The 12,946-nt window shown below is 54.2% G+C and overlaps 2 protein-coding genes across 2 annotated transcripts in view; both read right to left on the bottom strand.

Moving 5' to 3' along the window:
• Nucleotides 1-8,882, bottom strand: part of slc16a10 (solute carrier family 16 member 10) — an 18,624-nt gene extending 9,742 nt beyond the window's left edge. Inside the window, exon 1 of the mRNA XM_086143274.1 lies at nucleotides 8,354-8,882. Within this exon, the coding sequence (XP_085999400.1) occupies nucleotides 8,354-8,642 (289 nt within the window). The 5' untranslated portion in view covers nucleotides 8,643-8,882. The remainder of the gene's footprint in view (nucleotides 1-8,353) is intronic.
• An 868-nt stretch (nucleotides 8,883-9,750) lies between these two features.
• rpf2 (ribosome production factor 2 homolog) lies at nucleotides 9,751-12,761 on the bottom strand. Its single transcript, XM_086143278.1, has 10 exons — nucleotides 12,655-12,761; nucleotides 12,296-12,428; nucleotides 12,168-12,205; nucleotides 11,720-11,759; nucleotides 11,567-11,648; nucleotides 11,411-11,487; nucleotides 11,236-11,335; nucleotides 10,837-10,939; nucleotides 10,215-10,359; nucleotides 9,751-10,004 (listed from the first exon to the last, which is right to left on the bottom strand). Exons 1-10 carry the CDS (start codon nucleotides 12,675-12,677, stop codon nucleotides 9,828-9,830), a joined length of 918 nt encoding a protein of 305 aa, XP_085999404.1. The 5' UTR covers nucleotides 12,678-12,761; the 3' UTR covers nucleotides 9,751-9,827.
• Between the last annotated feature and the right edge of the window lie 185 nt (nucleotides 12,762-12,946).

Raw genomic sequence — 12,946 nt, forward strand, 5'->3', positions numbered from 1 at the left:
TTTTGCTGCTAAACTTTTGTTTCATGTTATTTTGGAAGTACTAGTAGTGGTACTTCTAGTAGTACGAGCTGGAGCAGTCGTATGATGTGTACTTGTACTACTATCTACTACTACTGCTACTACTGAGCGGTCACTGCCTCCCAGGACCAGAGAAGGTCTAGAGAAGGTCTAGAGAAGGTCCAGAGAGGCTGGGTCCTGGTCACATCTCTGAGGAGATGTTCTCACCCTCCCCTCCAGCAGCACCACTGTAACTACCCCACGCTAACTACCCCACGCTAACTACCCTGTCCGCCATGTATGGTTGCCATGGTAACAGTCAAGAACACACAGGGTTCCCAGGGAGGCTCAGGTCTCAGAGCTTCTCCTTCTCTTCGTCCTCCTGCCGAGAAGCACCCGCTTGACTCGTTCATGACGTACACCTGAGGGGGCGGAGCCAGCTGGGGGCGGAGCCAGCCGGGGGGCGGGGTTTAACCTGGTTTAACCAGGTTTAACCAGGGTCCTCATGAAGCTTCTGGCTGCCGGAGAAGGTGTAAAGAAGAGATAGAGGAGCTTCGCTCTCCACCCCCGTCAGTCCACTGAAAGCTCTGGGGTTCTTCTGCTCGTCAGGAGACTTCCTTCCTGCAGAGAAGGAAGTCCTCTTGGAACGGCCCTTCCTCATTTCCACCTCGTCCTCCAGACCTGCTGACCACGGCTGAAGATCAGACGCCCCGTCAGCAGCTCTGAACCTCCAGAAGGTCTGACAAGGACACAGCTGACACAGCACAGCGAGCAACCTCCATCGGCTGGTGGCAAATGGCTGACAAATGACCTACATAGTACCAATAGATTATCAATACATGGCCATTAAAACACCAATAGATGATCAATACATGTCCATTAAAACACCAATACATTATCAATACATGACCATTAAAACACCAATACATTATCAATACATGGCCATTAAAACCAATATGTTTTCAATACATGGCCATTAAAACTAATGCGTCATCAATACATTTTTAATACATGGCCATTAAAACACCAATACATTATCAAAACATGGTCATTAAAACATCAATATGTTTTCAATACATTGGCATTAAAACACCAATGCTTTATCAATACATTGCTATTGCAACACCAATAAATGATCAATACATGACCATTAAAACACCATAAAATTGTCAATATATGACCATTAAAAGATCAATGCCTTTTCAATTGATCACAAATGATCAAAGAAGGCCCAAAAAGTGGCTCATAAATTCATTATAAATCACAAAATGAATCCCCAATAAATGATCAATACAACACCAATAAGATACCTATAAATTACCAATAAATCACAAATAAATGGCCAAAAAGTAACAACTAAATCACCTCTGAATTGACAATCAATTCCTAATAAATCACCAATGGAGGGCGGATCAAATTCCCACGAGTAATCAATACCCCGGACTTCCGCTGACCTCTGACCCGCTGGCTCAGGCAGGTTCCTTCAGAGGTGCTGCAGATGTTTCATGGACGGTGGTGCGCGTGAGGAACACCTCCAGACCTTCACGGGTTCCTGCAGCACCGGCTCCTGGTGGACCAGAGCTTGGAGACCCAGTCCGGGGGTCAAAGGTCACCCTGGGTTCTCCCACGCCGGCCCCCGAGGAGGCTCTTCTCATGTTCCTGGCGGGACCATCTCGCTTTAAGCCGTGGAGGTAATAAGTGGCCGGAGGTGGAGAAGGTGGAGGAGGAGGAGGTGGAGAAGAAGGTGGAGGAGGAGGTGGAGAAGGTGGAGGTGGAGGAGAAGAAGGTGGAGGAGGAGGAGGAGGAGGTGGAGAAGAAGGTGGAGGAGGAGGAGGAGGAGGTGGAAGAACCCCTCCAGACAACAGGAAATTACAGCTGCTCGTCTCCTTCCAGACCAGCAGGAATTCCTCTCCAGAAGAATCTAATACCAGGATTGCAGCAGTGACGTCCCTCATCGCCTCACGCCGACCTGAACCCGCCGACCTGAAGCCGCCGGGTCGCCGGCTCTCCATCTCCTGGAATCACCGCCCACCGTGGGGCCGAAGATCTGGAACGGAGGTGGACCTCAGGAGGGGGGGGGGCAGACCAGGTCTTTCTCACAGGATCTCCAGACAGCAGGGGGAGGAAGGAGGACGGAGGGAGGAGATGGGGTCGGACACCAGGAGGAGCCCGGAGCTCCTCCGAGCGGCTCCTTCAATGATTAACGGGCGGCGGGCGTTAGGCTCCGCCTCCACGCCGGAGGCCAATGGGAGGGCGGCGGGGGGGCCAAGGGCCTCATCGGGGCCCGATGGCTCCACTTCGGCGTGGAGGAGCTCTCCAGTGGTTGAACATTAACCCCAGTCAGAGGACGGCGCTAATGGAGGACACACCTGCCGCTTCTCCGGCCCGAGGAACAAACAGACGGCAGGAGGAACATCTCGTCCCCGTCCCGTATTGACCCGCAAGCCCGGGTTCTGCGAGCGCCTCGGAGAACCCTGCTCGGAGCTCAAGGTTCCTCACGGAGGCAGGAGGTCTGACGGACACTGAAAGGAAACCTCAGGACAAACCCGGACGGTTTCGGGAGGTCTGACTTAGCGGGCGGTTAGCTTAGCATCATGAACAGACATCTATGGTAAGTGTTAGCCTGGGTGGGTGAAAGTCAGCAGATTTCCAGCGGTCAGAAAGGCTCCTGAAACGGAGCAACCACAACGTCGCCCGGACCTCTCCCTGCTTCTGGGAAGCTCAGAGATGTCTTGAACGGGTTCCACCGTTCTCCTGGGTCGGAGCTCAAGATGCCGCTCCCGGTCCTTCAAACCGCCGGGACCTTCTGACGAGAAGAACCCGAACGGCGCTGATCCGTCCAGACAGGATCCGAGGACAGCAGGACCTTCTGGCTCCTCCCGTCCAACAGCCTGAGATTACAGCGGGTTCGAGACGGGGCGTCGTGATCAGAGCCGAGGTTCTGGAATTCAGAGGAACCTTCTGGGTCCGCAGATGGGCACCACAGGTGGAACCACACCCGTGGGAGATGTTTGTCGCATCTGGAAACAGCAGATGCAGAGTTCTATGGAGGAACCGTTGTGGATCCATTTCACTGCTCAGCTCCTCCTTCAGGTTCTGGCTTGTTTGGAGTTCCTTCAGATTTGAGAAGAACCCGCCAGATCTCCTGGGAAAACCCAGTTGTCAGGGGGCGGGGCTTCATCGGGGAGGAGGGGCCTCCACTGTCCATCATCCAACCACCCACCCTCTCATTCACTCATGTGGACAGTTTGCGGTCTTCAAGGAACCAAAGACTGTCCTTGGAGTGGAGACCGAGAACATGGAGGACACAGGAGGACCAGGAGGCCAGAACCCACAGAGGTGGTTCTGGAGCCCCGGTCAGTCAGGTTCTGCTGGCTGGAACCGACTCCAAGAAGCCTCCGGGTTGAGACGGAAGAAGGTTCTCGTGTTCTTTGGACGTTAATAAAAGAGAAGCGGAGGAACATTCCAAGGAACCCGTCCCATCGGTAGCGTCTCTGGCCTTCACTGCCTTCACTCCCCCTTCAGGGCCTCACATGCTGCAGAAGCACATCTGGGCCAAACGGACCTTGCAGCATCAACGCAGGCAACACCTGGAAGGCATTTCTCCGGGAAGCATGCGGGGGGGGGGGCAACTACAACACTGTCTTTAACCCCCCAGTTGCCCCCCCCCCCAGCTGCCCCCCCCCCCCCCCCCCAGCTGCCCCCCCCCCCCCCCCCCAGTCCTCCAAGCAGGAAGTGACACGTATGGCTGATGACGCAGCAGAAAGAGGGGGTCCAGAAGCAGAGCTAGGGGGAGTTATGGGGCAGCTATGGGGTGTGATTTATGGCCATGCATTGCAGGGAGGAGTCCCGCTCCCGCATGCCTGGGGGGCCGAGGGGCCGCCGAGGCGGCGGGAGGGGGCAGGAGGGGGCGGGAGGGGGCGGCGCGCCGGGCCGGCCTCCCATTGGCCGAGGACTCTGGCCATGAGCGGGTTTGTTTTCCCCGCCGAGCTGCAGCTAGCTAACCGCATCCCGCGGCCCCAGATGTGTTCTTGTATCTGATGTCATGCTAGCGTCTCCGCCAGGGAACCTGAACGCTGCAGCAGCTGCCGCTGGAACAGGACGTCCTCGTACGTGGACGCCGGGTTTTTCTTCTCAAATTACTTGGGCCCGGGCGCCCCTGGAGAACCACAGGGGTCTTACTTTGGCAAATGTACTCCAGTTGGAGGCTTGTTTACACTTCGGCGAGTTTAGCTACTCCGGCTAGTTTAGCTTATTTGGCCGGTTTAGTTTCTTTGGCTTGTTTAGCTACTTTGGCCAGTTTTGCGACTTTGGCAGCAAAGAAGCTCTGAGTTCAAGGTCACTGCAAGTTAAAGGTCAGCGTGAGACGCAGAGAACTGCACGTCCTTGTTGGAGGACACGCGGCAGCCAGATGTTCCCTTCCCATGCAGAAATGCAGAAGTAGAGGAGGGGAACCGGTGTGGTGCTCGGAGTCACATGATGTCAGGTCTGGGTCGAGTTCTCCATGGAACTCGAACTCTAGAACCTTCATCCTCTATCTCCTGCCAGGAAGAATCAAGGCTGGTTCCGCCAGTCAAGACGCAAGGACAAGAGGTTCTGCCTCAGTGTGTGGAGAAACCAAGGATGCTCTCCTTAGGTTGACCACTTGGATCACCTGCTGAAGGCCTGGCTCTCCATGTGTCCAGGGTTCCTCACAAAGCCCCCTATGCTGTGGAACATCTCATCCTGTCTTGAAGTTATAAAGGGCCTCCCTCAGATGAGTCCTGATGTTCTCAAGGGCTCCGTCAGCCTGAACCCCTGTGACGTAGGTTCCCTTTCTGCTGCTGCATGTTCTGACTCTCTAAGTCAGCAGGTTCCACAGGGCCACATGTGAACATCAGTTGCACCTGAGAGAACACCTTACCTTCTCCAGGCGGAACAACAAACAATAATGTTCCTTTGGAGCTGAAGTAGTACCTTCTGCATGTAAAGCAGTACCTTGTACATGAAAAGTAGAACCTTCTACATGCAAAGCTGTATCTTCTACACAGAAAGAAGTACCTTCTACATGTTTACCCTCTTTATCTGTGGTTGACCTTCACCCCCCCCCAAACAACCCATGGATCATTAACCCACCAGAACCACCTCCTTCTGTGGAGCTTCTGGAGCTTGGCCCCGATGAAGGCCTCAATGTTTGTTTTGCTTCTTTTAATGTGACAGCTGGTGGAGCTCCCAAACTGGTCCTGGAGCAGATCGGTTCTGGGTTGGACCGGCTGGTTCTAGATGTGGTTTCTAGTTGGTAAAGACTCAGTCTAGAGGGTTCTGGTGCTAAAGACGGGTCCCTGAGCAGGTTTCTGGATCTTAGACAGGTCCTGGAGCAGGGTTCTTTGAGGTACAGTCTGGTTCTAGACAAGGTTCTGCAGTGACTGAGAAGACAAGGGGACGACAAGAAGAAGAGTGGAGATGCTGGAAGGTGAACCAAATGTTCTCACACCCACCCGTTTAGAACTGTAGAACTGGTGCTGAAGGAGGACCGTCTGGAACTGGTTCCTGTTCCTCCTGTGAGTTTTCCAGCAGGAGTCTCACACTGGACTACCTGATTCTTCTGGATCTGGACTATTTGTCCTGAAATCAAAGTGTTGGTTTGAGTCCCATCAGACCCCCCCCCCCCCCCCCCCCCCCGGAATAATATTTTGGCGCCCGCCCCCCCGCCGTGTGAAAACATCCCTCCTCCTGAACGCCGTCATGTGACCTCCTCTTATCACCGCGCACGTCAGTCGTCCAGCCAAACATCACGTCTCTGCGGCCCGAGTTCACATTCACTGCTAAGGTCCTTCCAAGTCCATCCAAGGTCCACCTAAGGGCTTTCAAGGTCCATAGGAGGTCCTTCCAGATCATTTCAAGGTCTTCCCAGATCCATCTGAGCTCCTTCCAGGCCCATTTAAAGGCTGTCAAGATCATTTTAAGGTCCTTCAGGAGCCATCTGAGGTCCGTCAACATCACTCTTAGGTCCCTCAAGATTCAGTCAAGGTTCTTCCAGATCATTTCAAGTTTCTTTAAGACCAATTTACGGGCCTTCAAGACAAGATCCATTGAAGGTCCTTCAAGATCCATCTGAGGTCCTTCTAGCTTCAGGGAAGGTCCATCCAGACCCAGACTGTCCGAGTCTGCTAAAAGCTGGGGTTCATGGGACGTCTAGAAGGATGTGAGTGATCCAGGTCAGGATTCCTCAGGAAATTGTCAGCAAACTGTTGCTGCAGCTGCAGCTGCTATTGCACCATCTTTACAATCTACTACAACATGGGTTCTACCATAGCGATAGCGGTGGTACATGGCTCCACCAGAGCAGGGCTTCCATCAGAGTGTCAGCTCATCTAGAGGGTTGGAGGATCCTTCCATTCACCCATATTCCACAGGAGCAGAAGTTCTAGCAGCGTGTCCACTGCCAAGGATCAGGCACCACTGCTCATGGCACTGGACTTGTATGCCTGTTCCAGGTCAGCCAGAGCGGCGCTGTTGGTAGTCCTGTGTACTTTGTAGGAGAATCTGAAGGAAGTGAGGAGAGCTTGGAGAACATAAGGAGAGTCCACTTTTAATAATAATTCCTTCTCTGCGTTGAACCTGTCATGGACGAACCGCGAGCAGCCGTGCGTCGGCGCCAGGGGACCACTTGGGGGTTCCCTCGGAATCCGACCAGAAATGTTGACTTCCAGGAACGATGGCTCTACCTTCTGCGCCACTCGGCCCTGAGAGGAACCCTCAGAAGGTGCCGTTTATCATCCTACGATTCCCTTCATGACTAATGAGACACACTCTTTTTGGACAGCGATATTATCCTTGTCGTCCCTCTGTTTTCACGTTACCCCGTGTGAGAAGCCCTCATCTGAAGGTTGATGGAGACTTCTTCTAGGAAAAGACGTCCAGGATGAGCAGCAGAAGGTTCTCCAGTGAAATGCATGACTTTGTTGGAGACGGACGCTGATTAATGACGCCTTCATCACACAAAGGTAAACACATTAACTCTTGGTTACTGAACAATAACCAAGCTTGGGCGACAACAAGCGGGTTAATGGATCACCCAGTAACACTAGTAACACCATTAACACCATTAACACCATAAACACCAGTAACACCGGTAACACTGGTAACACCAGTAACACCAGTAACACCAGTAACACCATTAACACCAGTAACACAGTAACACCATTAACACCATTAACACCAGTAACACAGTAACACCATTAACACCAGTAAAACCAGTAACACCAATAACACCATTAACACCAGTAACACAGTAACACCATTAACACCAATAACACCAGTAACACCAGTAACACCATTAACACCAGTAACACAGTAACACCATTAACACCAATAACACCATTAACACCAGTAACACAGTAACACCATTAACACCAATAACACCATTAACACCAGTAACACAGTAACACAGTAACACCATTAACACCAATAACACCATTAACACCAATAACACAGTAACACCATTAACACCATTAACACCAATAACACCAGTAACACCAGTAACACCATTAACACCAATAACACCAGTAACACCAGTAACACCAGTAACACAGTAACATCACGTCTTATTCAAGAACTCAAAGCATCTTTAAGAACATGTTATTATTGCTTTATGAACAAACTCACACGCCAGCTGAGAAAGGCTACTCACATGTGTGTGTGTGTGTGTGTGTGTGTGTGTGTGTGTGTGTGTGTGTATGTAACTCAGGTGTGTGAGTCAGTGATGTCATCAGACCTTTAAACCAATGATAGAGCACATGCCATTTACATGAAGACGTGTGTGTCTGGGGTAACTGCAAGGACCCTCCTACACACACACAGACACACACAGACACACACACACACACAGCCCCCCTCTCACACACACACTGCTGTCAACCCCCCCACTGTGAAATAACAACACAGCTGATTCTGTGAGGGTCCCATGCAGCTCCTGTGTGACCCCCCCACCAGCTGCTGTTACCCCTCCGACCTAGCTGTTGCCCCCCCCCCCGCCCACACACACACACACACACACACACACACACACAAAAAAGAAATCCGCTTTCAATCCCACAAATTAACATGTTGATTTGATTGCCTGTAACTTTTCCCGGTCTATTTTACACGCGATCATGACGCGCGCGTGTGTGTGTGTGTGTGTGCGTGTGTGTGTGAGTGTGTGTGTGTGTGTCTGTGTGTGTGTGTCACTGAAAGTCACTCTGAAAAACACGCATATTCATGTACGAAGAGTCGGGTGACAGCCTCCACCCTGTTTACCGGGTCAGCTGAGGTGTGTGTGTGTGTGTGTGTGTGTGTGTGTGTGTGTGTGTGTGTGTGTGTGTGTGTGTCTCACCGGTCCTGAAGCGCAGGTCCTCGTCCTCCTCGGATCCGAACTCCCTCAGCAGATGGAGGAACATGATCCCGAAGGCGTTCTGGATCCCGAACACCGTGCCGTTGCACCACATGGCGGCCAGCATGACGGCCCAGCCCCAGCCGCCCTCCGGGTGCACGAACCCGGACCCGTCCGGACCGTCCGGACCGTCCGGACCCTCCTTCCCCGCAGACAGAGGCTCCTCCGCCCGCCTCTCCTCCTCATCCTTCCCCGCCGCAGCTCCTCTGGGGGGGTCCGGCCCTTCTGTCATCGCCGCGGGGCCTGGAGGTTCTGCCTGGAGGTTCTGGCTGGAGGTTCTGCTTGGAGGTTCTGCCTGGAGGTTCTGCTTGAAGGTTCTGCCTGGAGGTTCTGGCTGGAGGTTCTGCTTGAAGGTTCTGCCTGGAGGTTCTGCTTGAAGGTTCTGCTTGAAGGTTCTGGCTGAAGGTGAACCGCCTGAAACCGGGAGTCCGAGTGAGAGCGTGAGAGAGAAAGTGTGTGACTGTCAATGAGTGTGAGTGCGTGTGCGTGTATGTGTGTGCGTGGAGCGGTTGCGCGTTATATAGGGGGGCAGCGCGGGGGGCGGGGCTCCGCGCATGGCCACGCCCCTCGGCGGACGGAAGCGCTAAAGGGCGCCACCTTCCGGTCACCGGCCGCACGCACATCCCGGGAGGGACGCGCACGGGGGAATGACGGGGTGAATGTTGGCGTCCAATCAGAGAGAAGACAGGGTTCGATTACTGGATGGATGGATGAAGGATGACAGGCTGGGCAGATGATTGGATGGATGAACTGAGAGATTGGTGGATGGATGAGCAGAAGGATGGACGGATGAATGGATGGATGAAGAGATGAATGGATGGACGGATGGACGTTTGTTTCGAACACCAATGAACTTCTTATGCACGACTCCAGCAACTATCTTTTGCTCCAGAGTGGTTGGTCCTGCCTGGTCCTCAGGTGGTCCTACCTGGTCCTCAGGTGGTCCTGCCTGGTCCTCAGGTGGTCCTACCTGGTCCTCAGGTGGTCCTGCCTGGTCCTCAGGTGGTCCTACCTGGTCCTTAGGAGGTCCTACCTGGTCCTCAGGTGGTCCTACCTGGTCCTCAGGTGGTCCTGCCTGGTCCTCAGGTGGTCCTACCTGGTCCTCAGGTGGTCCTGCCTGGTCCTCAGGAGGTCCTACCTGGTCCTCAGGAGGTCATACCTGGTCCTCAGGTGGTCCTGCCTGGTCCTTAGGAGGTCCTGCCTGGTCCTCAGGAGGTCCTGCCTGGTCCTCAGGTCTCCTCCAGCCAGGCTGAGCTTGGATGTGAGGTGTCTGGTGACCTTCTCACAACATCAACACCTCTGTATAAGAACTCCAGCTTAAAGAAGGATGGACTCAAATGTTCAAAAAGAGGAAAAACATTTATTGTCAAACAGCTACATTTCCAAACATGGGCGTTCTTCCTGGAGGTCATGTGACTCAGGCTTCCCCCGCCTCTGCGGCGGAAGGGGGCGGGGCCTCGACGGCGTGGCCCCTCCTCTTCCTCAGAGCCTTCATCTTGCGTGTTCGCAGCTTGGACAGGTCCTGGTGCTGCATGTGGACCCGGCCCAGCCTGGTGCCCAACGCGTCCTGGGAGATGTTCTTCTTCTTCCTGGGCTGGAACGTACAGGAACCCGTGAGGAGGCGGCGCCTTCACGGCAAGAACACACTCCCACTGAAGGTGCATCATTACTGCATTCCAGGACCTTCTCAAGCTCCAGATGATTGGACCAGAACTGCATTCCTTCACAAGGTGTTTAGGAGGCCACCCCCCCTCCCCCCCCCCAAAAGGTATTACACACACACACACACACACACTGTTTGTACCTTGAGGGCTCGGGGCTGCCGGTGGGCGCGGCGGGTCAGGTCTTCTGAGGCCAGATGGGTCCTCCTCAGGACCAGGTCCAGGGACGGGCCGATGTCTTCCAGCTCCATCCTGGGGGTTCGGCAGCCGGACTTCTTCATCAGACACCTGGGGGCGGGGCCAGAGTCAGAGGCCTGGGCTCTGATTGGTGGATCACCTCAGCGCCCAGGAGATCTCACTGCTCGACTCATCTCAGGCTCAAGCCGGGAGAGGAGGTCCGATCCATCCGTCCATCCATCCATCCGTCCATCCATCCATCCATCCATCCATCCATCCATCCATCCATCCATCCATCCATCCATCCATTCGTCCGTCCGTCCGTCCGTCCGTCCGTCCGTCCGTCCGTCCATCCATTCATTCATTCATTCATCCATCCATCCATCCATCCATCCATTCATCCATCCATCCATCCATCCATCCATCCATCCATCCATCCATCTGCAGCACCCCGTAGTGCTAACTGAATTTAAAGTTCTTAAAAGTTTTTCATTCACACACACACACTTCAGCAAACATCAAACAATCAATCAATCAATCAATGGCTGCCAGTGTTGCCTCCTGGTTGCCGTGGTGACGGCTCCCCACCTGTAGCTCCTCATGTAGATCTTGCCATCCAGAGCGGTGAAGTGCAGGAGATGCTCCAGGCCTGCCAGGCGGACCGCTGAGACGCTGGGGCCCCTGAAGAAGTCTGACACACACACACACACACACACACACACACACACACACACACACACACACACACACACACACACACACACACACACGGTCACCTGGGGTCCACGTGTCACATGACCGGCGTCTCACAGGACAAGCAAATTGTCTTGCTAACAGCTAAGACAATTTATATTTCATTATATTTCTTATTCTTCCTCCTTTCCACTATTATCTATTACTGTTATGTTTTTACTTGAAACTCTGGCACAACAATTTCCTTCGGGATTAATAAAGTTGTTCTCATCTCATCTCATCTCATCATCTCACCAATGAGGAGGCTCTTCAGGCGGCGGTGGTCGGCGTCCGAGTCGAAAGCCTCGCCTGCAAAGACCAGCAGGGGTTTGGTGCCCTCAGGAACCTTGCTGACCTGAAGGTGCACGGGATCAGTCAGATGCTCCAGAAGGTCGTGAAGATGTTAGAAATGCATCATAACGGGCGTCACCTTGACGTCGCTGAGGGACACGAACTTCTGGATGCCGAGCTCCATCATGTCCAGGACGTGGAAATCGAAGAGACGACCTGCGGAGGAACCGGGAGGAGATCGGATCAGAACCTACTGGACCGAAGGAGGAGAGGAGCTCCTCCTGGAGGAACCTACCTAGAACCAGATTGTGCGGTCGCTTCTTGTTGTGGGAGCCGAAGAGGAAGAGGGAGCAGTCGGTCTTCTTGGAGAAGAACTCCTGCGGGAAGGTCAGAACCGGGTGAGAAGGAGAACCTGGAGAAGGAACCCGAACTGGCCAGAGACACTCACCAGGGACGTGGAGTCCTCAAACGGACGGCTGACGTTCTTCCTGGAGAGACAGAAGAAGAAGAAGGGGGTCGGCGGGGTTCTGGAGCCACCTTCGCTGAGATCCAGGACCTCAGACGCCCCCCTCAGGGAAAGTATGGGACAGAAAGAACAGCCACTCCGACGGACAGCAGAGGGGCTGCCTGGGACCACCTCAGATCATCTGGGACCACCTCAGATCATCTGGGACCACCATGAATCATCTGGGACCACCTCATATCATCTGGAACCACCTCAGATCATCTAGGACCACCTCAGATCATCTAGGACCACCACAGATCATCTGGGACCACCTCATATCATCTGGAACCACCTCAGATCATCTTGGACCACCTCAGATCATCTTGGACCACCTCAGATCATCTAGAACCACCTCAGATCATCTGGAAGCATCTCCAGGGGTGACACTTACTTCTTGAAGAGCACGGCGTTGGGCTTCTTGAGTGCGAACTGAAACAGACACACAGACACCTGGTCAGAAGCTTTGCCCTGGAGAGAACCGGGACCAGGATGTGGACCAGGACGTGGACCCGGACTCACGATGTCCTTGAGGGCCCTGCTGACGGTGTCGCTGGTGTTGCCCCCCTTGAGGATCAGGGCCCGCTTGCCCCCCTCGGACAGCTTGGGGGCCCGGCTCTCCAGGAAGCGCTTGGAGCGCCTGGTCTTGGGTTTCCTGTGGAGAGCAGAGCCCGTCAGAACCGGAACCAGACGGAGCCGAGCGTTGGACCCCGTCGGGTCCGGGTCCGGGTCCGGGTCCGACCCATCGGAGGAGCTTTAAGCTAGCAGCCCCGGGACCCGCTCGCTTCTCCGGCGTGAACCCGAGCTAAAGGCCCTTTAAGCGAACAGCGGAGCCGCTTTCATGTGTTTAATCTGTCGGTGGACCGGAACCGGACACTCACAGGATCCCGTCCGCCGTCGCCATCCCTCCGGTTCTGCTCGCGTGTCTGGACGAAACCCGCGTGACTGAAGGCGGAAGACAACACGGCTCCGCTTCTTCTTCGCGGGTTTCCGACGCCGCTCGTCGCTCAATGTCGCCCCCTAGCGGCCGGGCGGGGAACCGCAGCCCGGGCTCTGCGACCGAGCCGCCATGATGTGCGGGATGGAACGGGGAACTACAATCATGGCGGACCTTCCTCCTGCCAGGTGGCAACAGAGGCAGGTGACCGCGGGGGAGAGACCCAGGGAAACAAG

Source organism: Fistularia commersonii, chromosome 36 (assembly GCF_037954325.1).
Source record: "Fistularia commersonii isolate RoL2024-O1a breed Wild chromosome 36, RoL_Fcom_v1.0, whole genome shotgun sequence".
Lineage (NCBI taxonomy): Eukaryota > Metazoa > Chordata > Actinopteri > Syngnathiformes > Fistulariidae > Fistularia > Fistularia commersonii.

What these genes read in the sequence shown, in the direction of transcription:
- rpf2 (XM_086143278.1), bottom strand. Translation starts at nt 12,677, where the DNA reads ATGGCGACGGCGGACGGGATCCT. An exon ending in TTGAGGACTCCACGTCCCTG is followed by an intron (nt 11,649 to 11,719) that starts GTGAGTGTCTCT and finishes ACCTTCCCGCAG; the next exon opens with GAGTTCTTCTCCAAGAAGAC. An exon ending in CCTGAAGAGCCTCCTCATTG is followed by an intron (nt 10,940 to 11,235) that starts GTGAGATGATGA and finishes TGTGTGTGTCAG; the next exon opens with ACTTCTTCAGGGGCCCCAGC.